Source organism: Emys orbicularis, chromosome 1 (genome assembly GCF_028017835.1).
Source record: "Emys orbicularis isolate rEmyOrb1 chromosome 1, rEmyOrb1.hap1, whole genome shotgun sequence".
Lineage (NCBI taxonomy): Eukaryota > Metazoa > Chordata > Testudines > Emydidae > Emys > Emys orbicularis.
Window position 1 is genome coordinate 102,389,513 of NC_088683.1, and position 23,716 is coordinate 102,413,228.

General features: G+C 42.9%; 1 protein-coding gene across 1 annotated transcript; it reads left to right on the plus strand.

The window, feature by feature from the left end:
* Window positions 1-280: 280 nt before the first annotated feature.
* On the plus strand, window positions 281-22,980 carry PRDM4 (PR/SET domain 4). The gene is made up of 10 exons (XM_065409207.1): window positions 281-413; window positions 2,304-2,489; window positions 3,926-4,720; window positions 8,006-8,155; window positions 10,753-10,871; window positions 15,691-15,776; window positions 17,779-17,906; window positions 19,136-19,450; window positions 21,041-21,209; window positions 22,469-22,980. Exons 1-10 carry the CDS (start codon window positions 281-283, stop codon window positions 22,770-22,772), a joined length of 2,385 nt encoding a protein of 794 aa, XP_065265279.1. The 3' UTR covers window positions 22,773-22,980.
* Window positions 22,981-23,716: the final 736 nt, after the last annotated feature.

Consider the following 23,716-nt stretch of genomic DNA (forward strand, 5'->3'; position numbering starts at 1 on the left):
AATTACTTTTCATTCAGCAACATAGTTCAATATTTGGGCAGTAGGGAAGGAATTAGGATCTGATTTTTGTCTTACTGTTTATTTTTGTTTTATTTTATCTAATTCGATTAACATTAGATATGTTATCTACAAAAATTATGTATGCCATTTGATAATGGGTGGGAAATTATATTGTCTGCTTAGATTAGTGAGGTGGACATATGTTGAATACAAATCTTATTTTCCTAGGACTGAACAAACTAAGAATGATCTTTTTTTTTTTTTTTTTTTTTTTTGTAGGATGAATGAAATGAACCTGAGTTCCGTAGGGATGGACCAGCTGACCTCATCCTCTGTGAGCAATGCCCTGCCTGTCTCAGGAAGTCACTTGGGACTGACTGCATCACCCACTCACAATGCCATACCAGCATCAGGTAACTTGGAGAGTTGCAGGAAGGGCTGATACTTGTCACTTGCTGTGTATTTGCATTTTGCATGACAGTTGAAAACCAAAGTAGTATAAGTGTGAAGTGCTCACAGCTGGATAGAGGCATCTGGGTTTGTCCTCTGAAGGCTGGAGTCCTCAGGGGGTGATATGATCACACACTTGAGCAGATCTGACATTTGATCTAGTGGTCAGAAACCACACTGTGGGAGAAAGAGACACCTGAAAGTTGCTGCTTGTGTAGACAAGGCAAAAGCAATGCTTTCTGTGGTAAGAATGGATGTGTCCCACACAGTTCAGTTAATTTTTGTTTTAATAGGGTATTAATGAGCTACCTGTCTCTGTCTCTCCTTTTGTGCTGCATTCATCATTGTGGCGTTTGAGTCCCTCGAAATATGAGCTGTTGCTGAGAAATCTGCCCCAGACTATGTAAAAAAGACGCTCAGATTATATTAAATGATAAAACACACCTCTTTTCTTGACAAGGTTTTCAGGAAGTTGCACAGAAGTGTCCATTACAAGTGAAAACATAATTGAGAATGAGACAGTATATAAAAATGCAGCTATAGGGCAGGAGGCCCAGCTAGATCTTAGCAGAACCCCAGATTCTAGAAGGGGTGATCTTTCTTCTGGGGATACTCTACCTGCCTCAGCCACTTGGAAAATGGAGCATGACCTCTCAGGGTAGAACCAGCCCCTGGGAGCAGCAGCAAGGCAAGGTGGGCCCAGCTAGGACTCCATGACCTCAATATCTGGATAGTCCCTTGACCCCAGCAGTGTCAGTGGACTGCTTTTTACAACTTGAACCCTGGACAGTTTCTGTCTTCTGATCAGTTGTTTGCTCCAGCATCCTCACAGTCCTTCCAGTGTCAGGCTTATCTCCCATGCCTTCCATAGTCCTGTACATCCTTCTTTCTCTCTTCTCCCCTTCTGTCTTTTTTACCTTCTCCTTTTGCTGTTTGTTCCATTCATTAACCCCTTTTGCCCCATCCCAGCCCCATAATAAAATTAATAAACAAAGTTTTGTACTAAAGAAAATGATACACAATTTAAAGAAACTTGAAATGAAAAAGTTAGTATTTTAACATTTTCTTAATTAACCAAAAACTTTCAAAAATGTTAAACAGAAAAGCTCTAACTGCTAACAATAAATACAACCGTAATACTTGCATGTACTTGTATCTTAATAAATCAGTAAAAATTACATGTTGGGAGTTCACCAGAATAAAAATCTGCAGTTACAGGGAAAAGGCAGATGTAGAACATGCTTTAGGAAACTGGGTTCTGTTTATCCCTCAGATTGCTCCTGGCGGCATTCTAAATATGCACATGAAAGCTGAGACCTTTCATTATACTAACTAGGGGAAACCCCTATAATAGATAATATGTAAATTCACATAGCTAAGTCCATTGTGTGTGGTTTTGGCTGCATAACTCAGGGATTCCAAGGACAGAAGGGACCATTGTGATAATCTAGTTTGGCCTAACTCAGGTGATAGAACTTCCCCAAAATAAATCCTAGAGCATATCTTTTAGAAAAACATCCAGTCTTGATTTTAAAATTGCCAGTGATGTCACCAATATCCTTGGTAAATTGTTCCAATGGTTAATTACCCTCACACTTAAAAAAGTATGACTTCTTTCCACTCTGAATGTGTCCTGCTTCAGCTTCCAGCCATTGGCTCGGGTTATACCTTTATCAGCTAGATTGAAGATCCCATTATGAAATATTTGTTCCCCAGTTAACGGTAATGGGAATTTTGACTATATTCCTACACTGCACTAAACCTGTAAGACTTTAGTAAACATTTGTCTTGGTTACATGCTCATTAAACTTACATAGTTCCACTGAATTTTAATGGGCATTTTCTTCTTGCAGGCTTGCCTGTTGCAATTCCAAACTTGGGCCCCTCCTTGAGTTCCTTGCCCTCTGCCCTATCTCTGATGCTCCCAATGGGTATTGGAGATCGAGGAGTGATGTGTGGTATACCAGAGAGAAACTACACCCTACCTCCACCACCTTATCCTCACCTGGAGAGCAGCTACTTCAGACACATTCTACCTGGTAAGTAGTATAGCTCTGAAGATTAAAGTTGAGATAGGTGCTGTTACAGAACACCTGAAGAGCTACATATCTTTTTTTTTTCCTTCTGTGCCTACTTAAGACTGTGAAAGAATACTCTGCGCGGTATTCCTTATGAAAAATTCCCTGGGTTCTTCCTCAAGTCTAATACATCTATTCTACATCTATATTAAGTGCAGAAAATTATCATATATTTAATGCAATTGCCCTTCCATTGGAGAGGTGGTGGGGTTCTGGAGGTTGCCTGGGCCGTTTTCTGCCCTATTTTCTGCACAGCCTGTGGGGAGGGCATGGCGCAAAGGGCCGCTGCCCCCTTCCCGAAAGCTGTGCTCCACCTCCTTCCCCTTAACAGAGTGCTGAAGGGCTGTGCTCCCTCTGTTTTGCTGAGGCTTCCCAGCTTTTCATAGGCTTCAGCATGGTGACCATATACTCCACATAAGGCTGGCTTGCCCTGAACAGCCAGCACAGGTGCTGGCCTCCTGTCCCTACAGTGCACCATTGGCAACTCTCCTGAGACTGTCTGCGAGGGTGCCGGGTGGCTGGTGCTGATGGGCAGGTCTACTAGGATTCAGGTTCTTATATCGGGCTGTCAGTCCCTAGCACAAAAAGGTTTAGGATTGCTGAAGAAGAGGTGGTGACTTAGCCCTTAGAGAAAAGAGCAAATGCCTTCATGTTGCTCTTGAATGATGCTCTCCCAGCTGATCCAGGAGTTGAATTGATGGGTTCTGGAGGAAGAACTGCAGCCAGACATATTGACTGATACAGATGATTGAAACAAGTGTATAAAATATATATTTTAAAATAAATGGGTAAATCCTGAAGGAGTTCCTCCAGTTTCTTTACTCCTAACAGAAAGATATGGGTGTCATCACATGGTATGAAATGTTCAGTTCCACTAACAGTCTTTTGAAGACTTTGTTGAGATGTTCTTATTTATAAGAACGCAACGCATACTTACACCCAAACTGCCATGTAAACTCTTTCTGACTCCTTGTACTATGAAGTCTGGGTCAGGTGTTGCCAGAGGCTCAGCCATCCTGAGTTTATCAGATTAATAGAGCATTTGCATTGGTGGATGGAAACTAGCAGAGGTGACTCATCATAATTTTACAAATTCAAACTGCACCTATATTGCCACTGGTAAAGGTGTATGGTGGTCGCATATTTCTTTGTGATTGGGATGTTTCAGAATTGCCAAGAGTTTGTGTTTGCAAGACTTACCTGAGTCTTGTCTTAACTTAATTGAAAATAAATGGGCATGTTTAAAGGAAACTGCAGACTCATAAGGTATCCAGACCTTAATAAAGTGTGATGAAATGGATTGCGGTTGTGGATTGTTTATTATTGTTTGAAAATTGATATTGTAAACTCACCCTCTCTTCTTTTTTTCCTTTTCTCCACCTCTTCCCTTTCATCAGGTATTTTATCTTATTTAGCTGACAGACCTCCACCTCAGTACATCCACCCCAACACTATAAATGTCGATAGCAATTCAGCTTTATCTGTCTCCAATAATCCTTCAGCCCTAGATCCCTTCCAGCCCAGTGGAACTGTGGGACTGGAACCAGGGATTGTCTCCATGGACTCTCGTGCAGTGAACACACACGGTGCTCAAAGCCTGCCCCCTAGTGACAGCCATGAGGTAGCACTGGATACCACAATCGCTATGGAGAGTGTTTCAAGGGTAACCAGTCCAATATCTACTGATGGGATGACTGAGGAGCTTACGATGGATGATGTAGCTGGGGATCATTCACAAATCCCAAATGGCTCCCGGAATCATGAACCATTAGCTGTGGACACGGTAGGCAGTAACTTGGCTTCAGATGCAGTGGGTCATAGTGGTGTCATACCCATTCATGGTAGCACTTTGGAGCTTCCTGTTGTTATGGAGCCTGACCACATTGCAGGCCGGGTAAGCGGTATATCGGACAGCACACTAAATGACTCCCTACATACCGTGGCCATGAGCACCAACTCTGTGAGCGTGGCGCTCTCTACCTCACACAACCTAACTTCCCTGGAATCTGTCTCCTTGCATGAAGTGGGCCTCAGTCTCGAGCCTGTGGCTGTCTCTTCCATAAACCAGGAAGTAGCCATGGGGCCAGGCCATGTGGATGTGTCTTCAGACAATCTTGCCTTTGTACCATCATCTCTGCAAATGGAAGACTCCAATTCAAACAAGGAGAATATGGCTACCTTGTTTACCATATGTGAGTGTGCAGGTGTGCTTGCTTCTGCCTCTGGGTAGCATTTATCATGTAACTGTTATAAGGGGTGAGAATATCAAGACTATTGCAGCGAGCCTAATAGACGTCTTTTGGTGGGGGGAACCTGTTAAGACCATTAAGCAAACCCACAAAAGCTGGAAAATGTGCAGTTGAGGATTAAATCTCCCAACAGCTAGGCATAGTGGGTCACGATTTTAACATCATTCTGTTGTATGTGTCTTCTCACTTTGCCTGGAGGTTGGAACCTTAATCATTACCCTGTGAACTTTTTGGCTTTTGTGGATTTCTTGACCTTTAAGAAATTTATTGCAATTTTTTAATTTGACAAGTTTTAATTACATCACATGTATATATCCATGGTTATAACATAGAATGACTTGTAAAGAGCCATGAGAAATGAGGCACTCAATAGAAAATCCAGAAAGGAGGGGAAGGGACATTCTTCTAACTTTTTTCCAATGACCCCTATAAAAGGGTTTTTGTGTTTTGAGGCTAACTGATCTTTCAAGAGGAGGAGTTTGGGACTTGCTGTAGAGCCTGCCATCCCTCCTGGACTGCCTGAAGGGTAGTGCTTGAGATGATCACAAAGTTCATTTCCTGTGGTGGAGATCTGTGTCTGTCTTGTACTTCTACCACCTGTCTGGCTGGCTTGCTGCCGCTTAACTGTGAGGCTGGATTTTAATATGAAGGCCTTTAAATTTCAATATCATGGTCATAATCTGGTATTCATCTTTCTCTGTCCTACTACACTCCATCAGAATCCCCGATCGACTAGTCATGCATTTGAAGAAGAAACACATTTAGTTTAAAAATCTCCACATTTTGCATGATTTTATGTGCATGTAAAGATTTTTTTTAATCGGATCTCTCTGATATCAAATGATTGTAAGGATTTGACAAAGCATAAATTGATGGCATTGCTGAATGCTACTCTTGTTTGTCTACACTGCCCAAGAAAGGTATGTTCTTATTTCGGGTTAGCTAACCTGGGGTTGAAACAGTGGTGTAGACACAGCAACTGTTTTTAACTGGGGTTAGCAGCTTGGTATGGGCTTTAACTTGAGCTGCTAACCTCAGTTAAAAGCAGAGTTGCTATGTCTAAACCGCTGTTTCAACCCCAATTAGGTAATGCAGGTTAGCTAACCCAGATTAAGAGCACACCTTTTTTTGGCAGTGTAGATGTCTTACATTTTATTGTAAAGAATAACTTCCCATCTGAAAGCTTTATTTTAGCTTTTCATTTTACTTCTGAATAAAATGAGTTTGTGGCCAGATACATGAAAGTAAGGAGGGAAGAGATTTTTTTCTAGTTACTTTAAGCGTGATTTCTTTTCAGTGTTTACTGTGGGAGATTGGTGCCTCTTTTCAGTACCTCCATTTTACAAATGGGGAAAATACAAAGCACACACCAAGGCTAATAACTACTCACATCTCTTGAGGCTAAAATTATTATTTGTAAAATACTTTGAGATTCTCTAGATAGGAGTACTAATGTTCAGATAAAGTATGGGCAATGAATTTTCTCATCCATTCCACTACGAGATGTAGATGTCCAGTTTTTTTTTTAAGTTAATGTTGCCATTCTAAGTGTTCTACTTCGTATTTTCATTTATTTCCATGCTGTCTTTCGGTTGTTGAACAAGGGGCTGTTTCACATTATCAACCCGTTACTGCAGTTGCTCTAAACATGTGTCATACTTGCGCATTAATCCATTCTAATGTCAGCCCTACGCACTCATCCATCCAGCAATGGATATGGATGTGATTATATAGTCATTCAATATGTATTTCATATGGGGCCACGTTATGATACCGTTATTCATTTTGGGGGCAGACCATCAGCTGGTATAAATTGTCATAGCTCTGTTGACTTTATGGGAGCTGTGACAGTTTATACCAGCTGACCACCTGCCACACTGAATATACCTAATACCACAATTAGGCCTACTGGAGTTGGTGAGACCACTTGGGGAGGTACTACTCACTCTGAGTAAGGCTATTGCAGTTTGACCCATAACACATTAATTCCAGGATGCACACACAAATCTGCCGTTGTTTAATTTGTATGTAGCATTTTTCCAGGTGAAGAGATGAGGTATTATGGAGGAGTGAAGATTGTCAGCTCTGTTCATAGTGAAGTAGAGCAGCAAGCTCTTTATGTGACAGTCAGTCATAGTGTAAAATACTTCTCCCAATTGTATTTAAAATGGATGGAAATAATTTTCAGTAGTGTTCTATAGAGATTTATGTTTAGTGACAGCTATTGGAAATTACTCCACTGAGTGCTTTTGGGAAAAAATTTCCATTCCTTTCACTGGCATTCCATAAATTCAATTTTAGCGATAGACTTCACACAGTATAAATATATACCAATATGTCCCTCTACAGGGGTTTCAGTTTCTGCTGGAGGGAAGGTGTTCGTGTGACAAGATCATAGACAGGAAGCTTAAAAAAATCCCTCTAAGATGGTGGTGAAATGGAAGAATCCTGAAGTCTTAGCCGCCCTTCACTAAAAAATTCTACACACATGAGCAGTCTACGTGTTACTTGTCAGATGTGCTGGATATGCAAGTCAGAAAGATGGCTAACTGCCAGTATTTTCTAACTGCCAGAAAATCTTACTCCACCTGTGATTTCAAATGCAGCTGCTTTTTCTACCACTTGGATCCGTACCAGTAAAAAGGATGCTGCAATAAGAACTCTGCTCCAGTTTCCTTGCTGATGCATAAGGAAGAATAGACTTCCTTTTCCATTAGTATACTGGATATGCAGGGATAAGATTAGAAAAACTTGTTAAAGTCAGTAAAGTAGGCAGAGGCGCATCGCAAAGCAAATCTGTGTGGAGTAAGAAGGGTCCATTTTTACATAGTAGCTCTTCTGACTAAAACTACATATTAATCTTAATGAGGTTAAAATCCAATGAAGCTGATGAGTTACCAGTCAGAATAAACCTATAGTCTGATCCTGGTAGGATTTCTCCATTCCCAGCTCTGTCATAGGTTTCTTATATGACTTTGGACAAGGCCCTAATTTCTCTTGCTTCCATTCACCACCTATAAAAGGGGTATAATAGTACTTCCTCCCACCCTATGTCTGTCTTGTCTAATTGGATTGTAAGCTCTTTGGCAGGGACTGTCTCTTCCTGTGTGTTTCTAGAGGGCTGATCACAGTGAGGCCTTGTGTCATTGGGGCCTTCTTGGTGTTACTGTAATACAAATAATAAATAATACCTCACTGATCCGTGTTGTCCTTTTTCTACACCCACAGGGTGCACGCTGTGTGACAAGGCCTACCCATCAGACTGCCCAGATCATGGGCCTGTAACTTTCATTCCTGACACCCCAATAGAGAGCCGAGCCAGACTTTCTCTCCCAAAACAGCTTGTTCTCCGGCAGTCTATCATGGGACCTGAAGTAGGTAAGGAAGATCTATTTATCATATATCTCTACACATCAGTAAAACAAACCCCAGTGGTATTAACATAGTTATGGGACACAATAGGAAAGGGTCTACACATTAAGAAGGTGACTCCAGAGGTGTTCCCCTCAGACAGTCACCATGATTACTTATAGTGTGCAAAAGAGTTTTGGTTTGTGGCCATGTTTTTGGGCTTTGCCTAGACTAGGGTTTTAGGGTGGCTTATTAAATGTGTTAGCTAACACATTGGATAGTCTTGTATAGACAAGGCAATGTGTATTTTACAATGTGCTAAAATGGTCGAATTGAAGGCTGGAGCAAAGCCTAAGCTTCAACTCACCCTGCTTAGCACATGTTAAAGTATATATTGCCTTGTCTGCACTAGACTTTTCAGACGTGTTTGCTAGTGTGTTGTAACATACTTTTAATGTCTAGTCTAGCCAAAACGTTAGCGCAGGAGATTTGTTTCTCTTTAGTAACCATTCAGCAACAAATAGGTCCTGCAGTATTCCTGTCTAGGCAAAATATATTCTGTTTTCAATGCTGGAAATGTTGCACAGCCACAATAAGTAAAGTATACATGTAAAATATAACTTTAGACTTACATATTTCATTCAAGGAGGTATTTAGTCTCTTTTGGAAGAGATTGTTGATGTGTGGAAGAGTAAGGAGCCAGCATTTCTGAAAGAAGGCTCCATTCAGATCAAACAAGATCCAGGTGGTGTAAATCTCCATAGCTCCATTGAAGTCAAAGAAACTAGACCGACTTACACCAGCTGAAGAACTGACATGTTCTCTCTTGACCAGTACTGCCAGTCCTTCCCTATCTTGAGTCGTCTTTTTTTAGGAAGATTATCAAAGAGATTATCTGCGACGAGGCAGCTCTAGCAATAATGAGTCCTAACTTTCCTAATACCAGTCAGTTTGGTTTTAGACCTGAATATGGTATAGAGGTTGTACTAATTGTGTTGGAAGATTATCTCCTGGCAATGGATAAAGATCAGGTTTCCAATATGCTGCTATGGTGCTAGACCTACTAGCAACTTTAGTACTGTTGATGTGCCAGCAGACCCTAGCTGGGTTGATTGACTTGCTTTTGAGTCTGTGCAATCCATTTTTATTTTTGGGGAAGCCACCTGGGGTGTGTGGGGAGATAGTATTGGATGATTGCTCATCTGCTTTAAAAATTCTCTTTTACTGGGTTTTATTAAGTCATCCTTCCTGGTTATTAGGTAGTTAAGGGAGTCAGTGAAGCAGACTGGCTCTGTTACCTTCAGTATGTGGATTACACCCAGATTTAGGACTCCATGTCATCAAATCCAGACACTGCAGTTAAGTAACTTTCCCAGTGTCTGGCTGAAATTGGAGCTTGACAAGAGCTAGCTGCTTGAGGTTTAACTTAGACAAGACAGAGATACCAATTGTAGTTTGGGGGAAACAACCAGAAGAAACAGTGGAGTTGATATCTGACCACTATTCATCAGTTAGGGCTGGTCTACATTGGGAATTTATATCGGCATAGCTATGTCTCAGAGGTGTGAAAAATCCACACCCCTGAGAGACATAGCTATGTCGACCTAACTTCTGGTGTAGACAGCACAAGGGCGACAGAATTCTTCCATTGACATAGCTACCGCCTCTTGGGGAGGTGGGTTACCTGTGCTGATGAGAGAACCTCTCCTGTTGTTGTAGATAGTGTCTACAAAGAAGTGCTAGAGGCACAGCTGCAGTTGTTTAGTGTGGACATACCTTCAGGTTTGCAGTCTGGGGGTCTTGCTGAATCCCTAGCTGCTGCTGGGTGTTCTGGTAGTAGAATTGCTTAGGTGCCGCCTTTTCCATCTGCACTTTGCAGGTTGATTGTGACCTTCCCTTTAGATGTGGATCTCGTTATTATAATCCATGTTTTTGTCACTTTAAGATTGGATTATTGCACTGCACTCTCCAAGGGTCTGAAGACTAGTTGGAAACTTCAGCTAGAGAAGCTGGTTTGCTTAGTGATGCTTCTTGTTGGGAACAGATTACCCTTGTGCTCTGTGAGCTTTCCGCTTTGTTCCTGGAAGCCATCAAATGTATTGGTGTGGGGCTATAAATTTAAATGTTTAATAATAATAATATGGATACAGGAATTTCTCTGCTCATCACAGAAATAAATTTGCCTCTGATGAGAAATGCAGAAGCTACTTAACAGTGCCCAGCAACAATTCTGGCAATTTGTGGGGATTAGGTAGGCTAAATTCATGGGAATTAGGTAGGTACTGAAATGATAATTTTCTGGTTCTGCAGAAAATGCCATAAAATCTTTAATAGGCATAAATGGTCAGGATCTTAGTTTTACAGCTCATCTGAAAGTAATGAGTTGCTTTAGAAAACAAAAATAAATATTGTAATTAGAACAAAATGGCTCCCAGGGGTGTTGTATGATGGCGGTGGCTCTTGTTTCTATAATAATTGTATCCCATTTGTGGAACACAAGGTTTTATGGTCTGATGCCCAGGTATAACCCTCAGAACATTATCTCACAAACATTGCATCTTTTAGTTGTGTTTCACTTGTTGTTTAAATAATTGATTCTGCAGTCAGTGCCTTTCTGCTGATAGGTGTGTGGACTCGGGAGACCATTCCTGTGAGGACTTGCTTTGGACCTCTGATTGGGCAACAGAGTCACTCTTTGGAAGTAGCAGATTGGACAGACAAGGCAACCAATCACATTTGGAAGGTCAGCGTATGTCATGTCTCCCTAAATCTTACGTCAGTGTCAAAACTGCCAGTGTGGTAGTTTTAACTGTGACTTGAATGCTCTCTTCTCTTTACCCCATCCCCAAATCAAGGCTGTTTTTGTGGGGGGGTATATGTATATGATACCAGCTATGAAATACGGGCTTTGTCAGGTGACTAGTGACAGCTGATATAATACAATGCACTGACAGTTAAACTTGTAACATAATGGAACATTCTGTAGTCCTAGGGCTAGGTCCTGGAGTGGGCTACTTGTGATGACCAATATTCCATAGTATTGCACGCTGAGTTCTCATTTGTATTCCTGGAATCAGTACTGTTTTATTTGGTTACATTGCAGACTGTGTGGAGTCCCCACCAAAGCGATAGGTCATTTGCTGTAGGAAAGCACTTAAAACCTTTAGTTTTCCTTTCTGGGCCATCCATAAGTGTCACCAAGGTTTCCTGATCTCTCAAAGTCAACTGATTCTGACACCCTTGATTTTCTAGCACCAGCTCTGTCACTCTTGACTTTCTAATACCATCAGCTCTACACGTGGCAGTCAAGTGCTGAGGATCCAGCAGTGCAGGTCCAGGAGAAACGCATGCAGTGGGATTCAGTGCCTAGTTTAAATGGCTCAGAGGTCTGCAGATCTATCTAGAATGACCAAGTCTGATGCTGAAATCCTAGCACTACTGATTCTGTGTTTATAGGTGACACTGTAATCCCTGATTCTTTGGTGTCTACTGAGTCATCACTCCCAAATCTGGGTCTCTGGTCCCAGAAATGTGTTTTCCCTCCAGTGTCAGATACTTAGTCTTATATAAATAGTACTCAGAGGTGATGTCTGCTGATGGTTTACTTGCAGGAGGATCTGCAAGATAGTTGAATGAGGATATAGGTATTCCTTTTGTGGGAGTCTCTCTAGACAAAATCAGTAGAACTGTTTCTGTAACCAGGTCAGGGTTCTTAGTAGGAACTGCCATGAGCTTTCTTTGCTCTGAAACCCTAGCTGAGATGTCCTTGTGCCAAGATACCCTCAGCACTGAAACCTTGGAAACTATTCCCTGGCCCAGACTGAGGTGGCTCCCGTACTGACTGAGGTGGCTCCAGTGCCTACTGAGTCTCATTCAGTGCTGAAACTCTGGGAATGAATACAATTGCTAATCCAGTGCTAATGTCCTGACTTTGAAACCATCCAAGGCCATTGGTACCCAGAGACAGTTCCAAACACCAGTATCAATGCTTTGTTCTGAAGACAGGCCACAAAAAGCTTTCCTGGAGTCCACACCCCTATCATTTGCTGATGCTGGATAACTGGTTCTGCATGCTTCTCCTGTTTATGTTCAGTCAACTGCATATTGACAGCTCTGAGATTCCAAGCAGCAATGCTTTATTATTTAAAGAAAAAAAAATGGCAGCCTCTCCAGGACCATGCTGCCTTTGCACCAGAAGTCTCAGTTCTGATTAGATTGAGCCATCTGGTGCCATGTCTTTGGAATCTATTCTACTGCATTGCCAGGAAGACCTTGGATTTTCATCCTCTGTGTGTAGCAGGCAATCTGTGTCAGGTGCAGGTCCTTTAAAAGTGTTTTCATATTGTTTTAAACTTCTCTCCAGTCTCAGTGCCCAGTGGGAAAGCACTTAACTTGTAAAATTGGGATTCTCAGCTGACATTAAGAACAATTCCTTGGGATCATTGATGTGTTTGCTATTCCTTGGCTAGTCAGCACATGGCAATTGCTACCAATAAGGCGACATGTCTATGACCGCCATAAAACTGGTTGGTTACAAAGGCACCACTCTTTCTTGACAGTACTCTCACCTGAGACACTTATGCCTCAGGTTATTTAAGGTGCAAAAGACAAAGGTACCACATGCTTTTTTTTGTGTTATTGGAAGGAGTAAATAACTCTTCCTTATTTACTTCCTCCACACCAGTCATGATTTCACAGAGTCCTAACGCCCAGATTCCAGTCTGAGCCCGGAAGTCTACACTGTGACCCAGAGCCCGAGCCAGCTGGCATGGGCCAGCCCTGGGTGTCTAACTGCAGTGTAGACATTCTGATAGTGATCTCACGAGTGTTCCCTCCAGTCCATACATCTTTTTTGCTTTGGGGTTGGAGTCTTGTTTCACAAAGTCCTTGGGACCTTTGGTTTGTTATTGGTCAGAGTATCATTTTGTACCGTGCACCTGTGACGACAGCAATACTCATAGCCATAGCTAAACCACACAGATTTAGTGAGGTAGAGGTCAGATGGCCTATAAACTGTAGTCCATGTGGGAAAAATGATTTGATTAGTGTCCTTAGCTCAATTTCCAGTCTCAAGTCATCTCTATTTTCATCTCATACTGGCGGCTAACTTGTCTGTATTTCCCCAAATATCCCTTATGCCCTAGTGAGGACTTGCACATGTTCATTCATCTAGTAACATCTAACATATTCAGCTGATCCAAAGGCAGCATCCATTGCATGTCTTATTGTTTTGTTTTGTTTTGTTTTTTTCATAGAATTTGCAAAGCTGTTACTCAAAACTCTGTAGGTGTCTGCATCAAAAAAATTTCTCTCTTACTGAGGTCTAATCTGTAAGAGTGAAATGCTGTAACTTCTTTTGACCTGCCACGTAGTTTTACCAATTTTGTATTCCTTGTTCACCTAGAACTCCTCAGCCTGTCTTTCTAGAGTATTTGTACTGCTTGCTAATCTCCACCAGCAGTAGTATGCAGAAGCCACTCAAAGAAGAGAGAGGTTACTTACCAGCCATTGTTCTTCAAGAGTCTCAAATCTGCATATTCACTCTCCATCCCTCCACTACTTCAAATTCTCAGATCAAGAATTCCAAACTTAGGGAAGCAGCTGAGGGATAGATGGGGCCACTCCCATTTTTATACCCTTGGAACCCTCCATGATGGGGAGGGAGGGTGAATGGCCCAAATCAACATTACTGTAAAAATTTTCCACAGCTTGATGCCAGGAGGCACCAGTCCGACAAGGGTGACTATGCAGAGGTAACACTCTTGAAGAATATCAGTTAATTCAGGCCAACAAATCATTTTAACCTTCATTCTAGTATACACACTTATACCCTCACTTACCTCCCTGCAATCTTTTTTCGCATTTTAATGTTATTAGATGTGATGAAAAATGAATCACATTCATTCATTAATGTCTATCACAGGGGTCGGCAACCTACGGCACGTGTGCCAAACACAGCTCGCGAGCCGATTTTGAGTGGCACGCAGCTCCCTGCCGCGGTCCCGGCCCCCAGCCCCACCGCTCTCCCCTGCGGGGGCGGGAGGCAGAAGCTTGGTTCTGCAGCAGCCAAGCTTCCCCCCTCCCCCTCTTCTTCCCCCAGCAGTGCTTTCCTGCCCCCCCCCCCGTCCCTGTGCCAATCAGCTGATGGCCCTAGCGAGGGGGAGGGGGAAGAGCAGCAGCGTGCACACAGCTCCGTAGAGGAGGCAGAGAGAGGTAGGGACGGAGCCTGGGGGAAGGGGGTGGAACAGGGCATATCCCTTCCAGACCCCTGCCATAAGCCGCTCAGGGCAGGGGGCTGGGAGCACCCCCACGAGCCGAGCACCCCAGCCTTCTGCCCTGCACCCCTCCCACCCCAACACACACTCAGCCTTCTGCCCTGCACCCCCCATACCCTCAGCCCTCTGCCCTGAACCCCCCACACCCCAACACACACCCGGCCTTCTGCCCTGCACCCCCCCCAGCCCTCTGCCCTGATCCCTGAACACCCCCCCCCCCCCCCCCCAGGTCTGGGGTCCCGGCCATAGGCCCTGCTCAGCCCGCTGCCGGCCTAGGTGAACAGAACCCCAGGCTGGCAGCGCAGGCTGGTGGCGTAAGATCAGCATTTTAATTTAATTTTAAATGACGCTTCTTAAACATTTTGAAAACCTTGTTTACTTTACATACAATAGTTTAGTTATATAATATAGACTTATAGAAAGAGACCTTCTAAAAACGTTAAAATGTATTACCGGCACGCAAAACCTTAAATTAGAGTGAATAAATGAAGACTCGGCACACCACTTCTGAAAGGTTGCCTACCCTTGGTCTATCAGATAAACCTTTGTTAACTGCAGTTACTGACTTATCTAAAAAGTATTTAAAAACACAATGGTTAATATTTGAGCTGTGTGGAGCAAGTAGCTGGAGAGAGTCACAAGATACCACTGTTCCTGAAGCTTGACCTGTTAGAAAAGCAGATGAAAATATTTCTGTCAAAAGCCTAAATGGGAGGGAGGAGGAGAAAAATATTCAAATAAATGAGCAGATTTAAGACTAGTGATTGTGGTGTCAGGCATCACCATATGTCAGTCTCTAGCTTGGTCCGCAGGGGTCAGGATATTTGTGCTAACCTGGGGGAGGAGGGGTAGGCGGGGGAGGGATTTGTGCTGTTGTGGTGGTGGCTCCCATTAGGAATATGAGGTCCCAATGGTGTTTGACTCTTTTCTCTCTACACCAAGGATGTGGGATTGTTGCAAGGCCCGTTAGATAGAGGGATCAGGGAACTTCTGTGCAAGGTACAGTGTTGCCCTCTGAGGTTGAAGACCAGCTCGGAGAAGAAATGACATTAAATGACTTCCTGTAGCTTAGGTGCCCCTATATTGTTATGGCTTGGTTCACCATTGGGGGCAGCATGGGCAAGACACAGTGAAGTCAGATGGCAGTTGTGTGGGAGGTGTCTTGCTGGAACGGGCGCCTTGCACAGTCTGGGTAAGCAATTCCTCTCCTAAAGAAAGGGATGAGCTCTGACCAAAGTCATTGCCACATATTATCCTGACACTGTTTGTTTTGTTTTTTTCTGTCAGATGTACCACAATGGCGTCCTGGAGTTCTACATCATTACAACTGATGAAAATGAGTGTAACTGGATGATGTTTGTACACAGAGCCCGGTGAGAGCTATGTTTACCCAGCTTGAGCAGATTTGGACCCTATGGTGTCCTTTTTTTTTTTTTTTTTTTTTTAAATAAAGACTATGTATTATTTGTACTACCATAGTGCATGGGAGCCCCATGCACCTATGGACCAGTATTCCATTGTGCTAGTCACAGTACAAACACAGAACAAAAAGACAGTCCCTGCCCCAAAGAGCTTATGATCTATGATAAGGCAAGAGACAACAGATGGATACAGACAGATGCGGGGTGGGGGAAAGAGGCGGGGTTTGAAAATAGACCAGACATACACAGGGTGAGGGTGGGGGTAGAACACAAGTAGTGTGAATGTGTTGGTGGCAAATGTCATGTTAATTCCATTATTTGTTTGTTTGGAAGGGGTTATTTACAAAGGGGTCAACTAAATGGAAGGAAAAGGGAAGGTGAGGGGTAGGGGTACAGGGCAGGTGTGGAGTGAAGCTGGGGTGAAAGAACTGTGAGGGAGGGGGAGGGTTGGCACAAACAGCCAGTCCCCTTGACTCCGTGTGACTCTAAAGTCTGCCCATGGCCTAGAGAAATTTTGAAGAGTGAATGTGCAGCCCACTGCAGTGGCTGCCCTATGTAATAATTAAAGAGTGGTGCTGAGTGAGCCTTTGAGGGATTTCTAGGAAGCTGGGATTGTTGATAGGAGAAAATCAGTAAAGCAGCAAAAATCAGTAAAGCGGCAAGCAAGAGGCTGGGCAGGGTATTATGGGGGGTGAACTAATTATATGGTAAAGCATCACTCCGAACCTGTGAATTGAATCTAGCCATTTGTCCTTTTAAGCCTTATGCCAGCTGCTGCTTTTGTGAATATGGTGGTCTATTGTTCTCTTCCCTTCCTCACACTTTTTAAAATAGATCTGTTAAGATGGCATTTGCTTGCTTTTTTGCTTTACTGATCAGATGCTCCCAGGTACTGCAATGTGGGCCAAGACCATCCTTTTGTTCTGGGGTTCACTGCCTTTCTCCTAATCCCTGCTGATAGCTGTGCCTTTTTCTCTGCCTGGGAGTCTGCAAGGAGAGCTGTGCAAACTGATGTTAATATTGCCCCATGAGTGGGTCAGTAGGAAGGATATAATAATTTCCCTATTACTCCATGAGACAGAGCGGGTCTCCTTTGTAATTCATTTCATCAGGCTAGTGAGCAGGAATCAAGAAGTTGCTCCTGGCCTTGGGTCTTCTAGCAAAGTGTTGCAGTGCTGCTTGCATGTTCTACCGTTGATCTGCAAAGCCAGCAAGACACTATTGCCTCCTGGAAAACTTTGCAAGTGCTTTAAATTCAGCTATTTCTGCTTATTAGGGCAGGTCTTCACTACCTGCCGGATCAGCGGATAGGGATTGATCGATCGGGGATTGATTTATCGTGTCTCGTCTAGATGCGGATAAATCGATCCCTGAACGTGCTCCCTGTCGACTCCGGAACTCCAGCTCACGAGAGGCGGAAGCGGAGTCGACGGGGGAGCGGCAGCGATCGACTCGCCGCTGTCCTCACGGCCAGGTAAGTCGACCTAAGATATGTAGCTGAAGTTGCGTATCTTAGGTCGACACCCCCCCCAGTGTAGACCAGGGCTCAGACTCATTTTGTATTTCTCTTTCCTTGCCTTTTTTATTAGGGGCATTAGCATGAGAAAGGATCTTAGTCTCTTAAGAGGTCATCTGCCCGTTTCCCACAGTTTGCTCTCTGTGATGTCAGTTATTTTCACAGCAACCAATTGTGATGTCACAAATGCTTGATGACTTTATAGGGGACTAAGCAATAGGAATAAATGAGCTTCATTTCATCATCCCTAGTAATAAAGAATGAGGGAAGTGATAGAATGGCAGTTGAGAAGAAGTGTTTCTGAAATGAAAATTCCCCACAGGATACTGAGAGTTCTTTAAGGAGATTCCATTGTCTTTTAGTACTACTGATAGCTTTGCTTTTTGTTCCCAAGCTGACAATTTTGAAAGGTGTTTAAAGTCTCCTATGTTGGTGTAGGAATCGGGAAGAGCAGAATCTGGTAGCTTATCCCCACGATGGAAAAATGTACTTCTGCACCTCGCGGGACATCCCTCCTGAACAAGAGCTTCTCTTTTATTACAGTCGGGATTATGCTAGACAGATTGGTAAGAAGACAGGCACATTTATTTGCTTTTACAGATAAAGTCGAACTTGAGCTCCCTTTTATATGCTGCCTCTGGGCTGTAAATTGGGATTTCCTTAAGTTTTTTTGTCAGTGCTTGATAGTGAGTGGTATTGTATTCCTATAAATTCCAATTCACTATGTGTAAATAACAGGTTCTTCACCATTGCTGGAGCAGCCCTTTAATTTCTCTCTGATCAGAATGAAAAGATTTTATATTCCAATGGGACAAAGAGTTGTTTCTCTATCATCCATAACTTGGGAGAGGCAATAATATGATGTGTTAGATTCTCCAGATTTTGAGTGGTCATAACCGGTATTGGTGTAATGCTCTTCATAGTTTAAATATCCACATAACAAATTATGGTGAACTTAGCGCTTACAGAAGGATCAGGGCACTGAGCTAAACTATTTGTATAGTACCAAATGCAGTGCAAGCTTCCCTTCATCTGCATGGCTTAGTTGAGAGCCATATAGATGCCAACACTGATTAACAAGAAGGGAACTCTAGGTCGACCTTTAGTTTTCAAGCAGGAGGAACCAGGCACAAAGGAGGAGAGACTGTTGCTTGTTCATTGGACTTCAAGGGTTGGAGGATGCCGCTCTGGCCCATAATTCTGTTAGATCAAAATCTAAAGTCCTTACCCAGGTGTATTTAACCTTTATTGAGGAAAACTCCCATTGAAATTAAGTTAAGAACTGAATAAGATCTACCAGAATTTGGCTCAGTACTATTACTGCTATTAATATATTGCATTTATATAATGCCTTTCACCCAAGGATCCCAAACACATTACAAAGGTGAATAAGAATCAGTATCACCCTTTTACAGATGGGGAAACTGAGGCACGGAAACTTGTTCAAGGTAGCACAGCGAGTGACTGAGTCAGTGAAAGAATTCTGATTTCCCAGACCTTTATCTGTTGAGCTTATTAATTCACTTGAAGTGCAGTTCATCCATCCTGTAGCATATGAGTAACTTTAGTTGGTGTTCCCAAGGTTCTTGGGTAGAACAGGTACCATAACCCACTGTAGTCTGTTGATACCCTTTGAAGCAAGCGTAAGGCTCAATTTAACAAGCTGTAGAAAAACCATGCCACTTGATTTTAAATTGGAGAAGGTATGCAGCCATGTTATACAGTCGGCCAGCAAATGATTTGAGTGTGTGAAGGAATGGTGTCTCTAATCAAAAGAAATGCTTTTGGGTTATAGGTGTCCCTGAACACCCAGATGTGCATGTCTGTCACTGTGGAAAGGAATGCACTTCCTACACAGAGTTTAAGGCCCATCTGAGCAGCCACATCCATAACCACCTCCCCAGCCAGGGGCACAGCAGCAGCCATGGATCGGGCCACAGTAAGGAAAGGAAGTGGAAGTGCTCCATGTGCCCCCAAGCTTTCATTTCTCCTTCCAAACTTCATGTCCATTTCATGGGACACATGGGCATGAAGCCACACAAGTGCGATTTCTGTAGCAAAGCTTTCAGCGATCCCAGCAACCTCCGGACTCACCTCAAGATACACACAGGTAAGGCAGATGGCCTGAGTCACACTTTAAGATGCCATTTCACAAAGAGTGTTGTTTGAATTGAAGTAAACTTACTGCTGGCAAAAGGTGCCCGATTATCAGCCCCAGAGACTGAAATCCTTCGTTCATTCACAAAATAGGCCCTATATATACAGCAGCAATGCAGACTTACCCCAGCTACTGCCTCTACATGCTTCGGCCTTGACCTGGAAGGACTGTCTCTCCAGGTACTTATAAGGCCTCCAGCACCTTAGTATCCAGGAACTGCCTATGGAGTGAGAGAGTAACAGTCCAGGTCCATTCAGTTCTTGACCCTATGAGCTGAGACTGCTAACATGAGTGCCAGTTATGTTGGGGGTTTTGTGATGTGGACACCTATCCACTAGGAACTGGACTAAGACCCACCATCTCATTTCCATGTACACTGCTGAACACTTGTCAGGTGGTAACTGACAGTAATCCACCTGCGCCAGCTTTAACTCCTCAGTCACTGGTTTAATCACATTGAGGGACATAACCAAGCCTTTATCCAGACTCTTCAGTCCTCAGAGGTTAAATCTAAATAAGCTGTCAGCCTGTGGATGGCACCAATTATATTGATTGAGGTTTATGGCTTCAGCCCTAAATCCTAGGATAAATTACTTTGCTCTGCATGATAGGACTATAGGAGCCACAAAGTAGGCTTGTTTACTATATAAACTTTTTTTTAAGGCAGGAAATTGAAAGGTAAATATCTTTGCAGACTGCCTTAGTTAAATGGGTACCGGGTGGTGGTGGTAATTCCCAATTCCTATATAGCACTTTTCATCGATATAGCTCAGAGTTTTTGAAGTAAGCATCATTATCCCCATTTTACAGATGGGGAAACGGGAACAGAGTGGTAAAGGGATGTAAGAACATAAGAATGGCTATATGGCGCAGACCAATGGTCCATATAGCCCAGTATCCTGTCTCGTCTCCTGACCGTGGCCAATTCCAGATGCTATGAACAGAACAGGGCAATTATCAGCTGATCCATCTGCTGTTGTCTAGTCCCAGCATCTGGCAGTCAGCTATCTTGGCTAATAGCCATTAGTGGACTTGCCCAAGGTCACCCAGAAGGCCAGTGGCCAAACCAGGAATAGGAGCCAGGCACTGTTTGAGTGTTCAGTGTCCCAATTCTTAACCCTGAAATACCAGTCTTAAGATTCAGTACTGAACTCTTAATGACAGCACTCTTACAGTTAGAGGACTTTCCATTCAGATGTACCCCAACGTGCTTAAAATATTTGGTTATACAAATTGTTCATTAGATTTACTTTATTTTGCAACTGCAAAAACCTTTTGGCTGAACACAGCATCTGGGTGTCCTGCCTCTTTATAAAGCTCCCAGCTCTGGAGTGATTGAAATGAGCTCAGGTGTCAAATTTTGATTTCTTGCATGGCTAGCCCAGACTGTTGTTTTAATAGGTCATCATGCTGAGATTGGAACAGAGCTGCAGGAATAGACAGGTGAATTCTTAATCTGTTTCAGGGAAAGATTTTTCTGTAGTGAATGATGGGGTTTTTTTTTGCAGACGTCATTGTCACTGTGTGTGTGTGCAATTTTAGGTCAGAAAAATTATCGCTGTGCCCTCTGTGACAAGTCGTTCACCCAAAAGGCTCACCTGGAATCGCACATGGTCATCCACACCGGGGAGAAGAACCTGAAGTGCGATTACTGTGACAAGCTGTTCATGCGGAGGCAGGACCTCAAACAGCATGTACTTACCCACACACAGTAAGTGATCTTAAGTATGGCAGCTAACCAACAGGAAGTCTAGACCAGGCCTATGGAGTAAATAACAGATCTGGACAATATAGAATACTTTGTGGATTTAATTGAAAATAAATATCACTCTAGGTTATGGGGAAGTGCATCTTGATCGACTCTAGGATGGCTGTGGTGTTGGCCATCTGTTGAGGATGGAATATTCTGACAGGAAAGCTACCATTGAACCTTCTAAGGCTTCTGCAAAATTTGCTTTTCTTACTACAGAGAAAACCCAAATCATCCTGCTTGCATTGTGTAATAGTATTCTCAACCCTCAGTTTTGGGAAGGAAGGTAATCCACTGATTTTTGTCCCTAATTCTCAGCTGAAAACTCTCCAAGTTCCAATGTGACCATGCAGAATCAGAAATCATGCCACAGCCTCACTAGCATTCTCACATATCAACTCCTCGTCCCAGGCTTTGTCCAACCAGTCCCAGTCTCCACCCTGGGATTCTCATCCAGTCTGTCTTCCCCTGCCCCCTGAGCTCGTCTGAATCTAATTCCTCCACCCATCCCCCTCCCACTTCTTGTCCTTTCTGCATTTGTCAGGCCGATTTATTCTCCAGTGTCTGAGATAGCAGGGGAGTACTGGACAGCACAGGGCAGGCAGTCTCCCTGCTCCCAGTTCTGATATCACAGCAGCTGGCCATGAGCACCAATGCTCAGCCCCCAGCAGCCCTGGTATGGAGCAGTGCAGACAGAATCTATAGAGCATTTAGCTGCCAAACTCTTAATGTGTCTACTGAACAGAGATTTTTCAAAGAAATAATTTGGCCAAATTTGGACAGTTCCTGGGAACAACAGGCCGATCCCTGGTACCAGGGTAACCATACTGCCAAATTTCAAGTTCCTGCTCCAGCATCGAGTTTTGGTTAACAAAACTGTTCTGGTCAATGAATTCTACCCTAGAAGAACTTTATCCTGATTTATAACGAGGCTATACCGTTGTTGGCCCTAGTGGATTTATTGCCACTGTGACAAAGCAACCTACACTAAGGATATGTAGCCTTTATATGCACACAGTGGCTCGTAAACCCTGTGCAGTTGTCTCACCCTGTATGTGAAATCATTTTCAAACTGGTTCCTTTAAACTAGGAAGCACATTGTAACAGTGATTAAAGTAACCCCGTCTCCCTATACTCCTCTAATCACTTAAACAAGTCTTGTCAATTATAGTTGCTGTGTATCATGAGGAAAACCTGACTTTTTTTTCAATCCCTTGTAGAGAACGGCAGATCAAGTGTCCCAGATGTGACAAGCTGTTCCTGAGGACAAATCACCTGAAGAAACATCTCAACTCCCATGAAGGAAAGAGGGACTATGTGTGTGAAAAATGCTCCAAGGCTTATCTAACCAAATACCACCTCACTCGCCACCTAAAAATCTGCAAAGGCCCCACATCCAGTCTCTCAGCCCAGGAAGAGGAGGATTCAGAGGAGGAAGAACTAATAGAGTCAGTGAGGACTGAAGACTGTAGGATTAACAGTGGAGTGTATGCAACAGATGACTCACTCTCTGGACATAAGTGACGAAAGATGGAGGAAAACTTTAGATGTAAAATTGGGGAGGAAAAGTCACTCCCCTTTCCCCAAGCATCATGTTTTTATCAATGAAACATTATATCCCTATTTAATAAGCCCTATGGCTAAAACTCTGAATGAGAATGGATGACGCACTTATCTGTTGACAAGGAACAGTTTCCAGTAAGGAGATCATAAAAATACACTGTGCACAGACTGACTCTTGTCTTTCATATATTTTGCTCATAAACACTGACAGTTACCTTGCTCCATTCTTTGGATGGAAGAATCATGAAACAAAAATGTGATTTGGTTACCATAGGAACCTGTGAGCCAACAGTCTTGAATTGCCAAAGCCATGAAAGTATGTTGGGGATTTAAAAGAAAAATGATTGTGTATTTTGACATTTTAATTCAAAGGGTTTTGTGTTCTCTCTCTGAGCAACAGCGCATAGTACAAAGCATTCAAATTCTCAGCTTTCCTTCTAAAAGTACAAATTAAATGCTTTGGTTAAAAAATAGTGAAATTAGTACTCAATGTGGATAAAGCAATTACCTGACCTCAAAAATTGTAAAGGAGACCAACATTTGGCTTTCAGCTAAGTGTTGCCTTTTAATTTCCAGTTCAATAGAAGATGAGGCATGTAGTGATCCTACTTAATTCCACATGTTCTAAGTTTTGATGGGTTTACTTGGCTTTCAGACCAAATTGTCCAGATAGTATATATTACTCATTACTAAGCTGTAAATCTTAGCCACCTGAAGTGCTGGTGATGATGGGAGGGTTTGCTGCTAATGTATTTATGGAATGAAAATCTGTTTTCCTTTTGGAAAAATTAAAATGTGGCTCTTTTCTAATGTGCTTTTCCAGACCATAATGGAAAAATGTAGATCCTCAGTGTGTGTCAACATTGCCACACTCCCAACCCAATTCTGCCTTTGTAGGGCTTGCT

Bases quoted from the DNA above. Each gene is read 5' to 3' on its own strand.
- PRDM4 (XM_065409207.1), top strand. From the start codon at position 281: ATGAATGAAATGAACCTGAGTTCCGTAGGGATGGACCAGCTGACCTCA. The intron at 8,156-10,752 runs GTAAGGAAGATC...TTCTGCTGATAG, and splicing joins TATCATGGGACCTGAAGTAG to GTGTGTGGACTCGGGAGACC. The intron at 19,451-21,040 runs GTAAGGCAGATG...GTGCAATTTTAG, and splicing joins TCACCTCAAGATACACACAG to GTCAGAAAAATTATCGCTGT.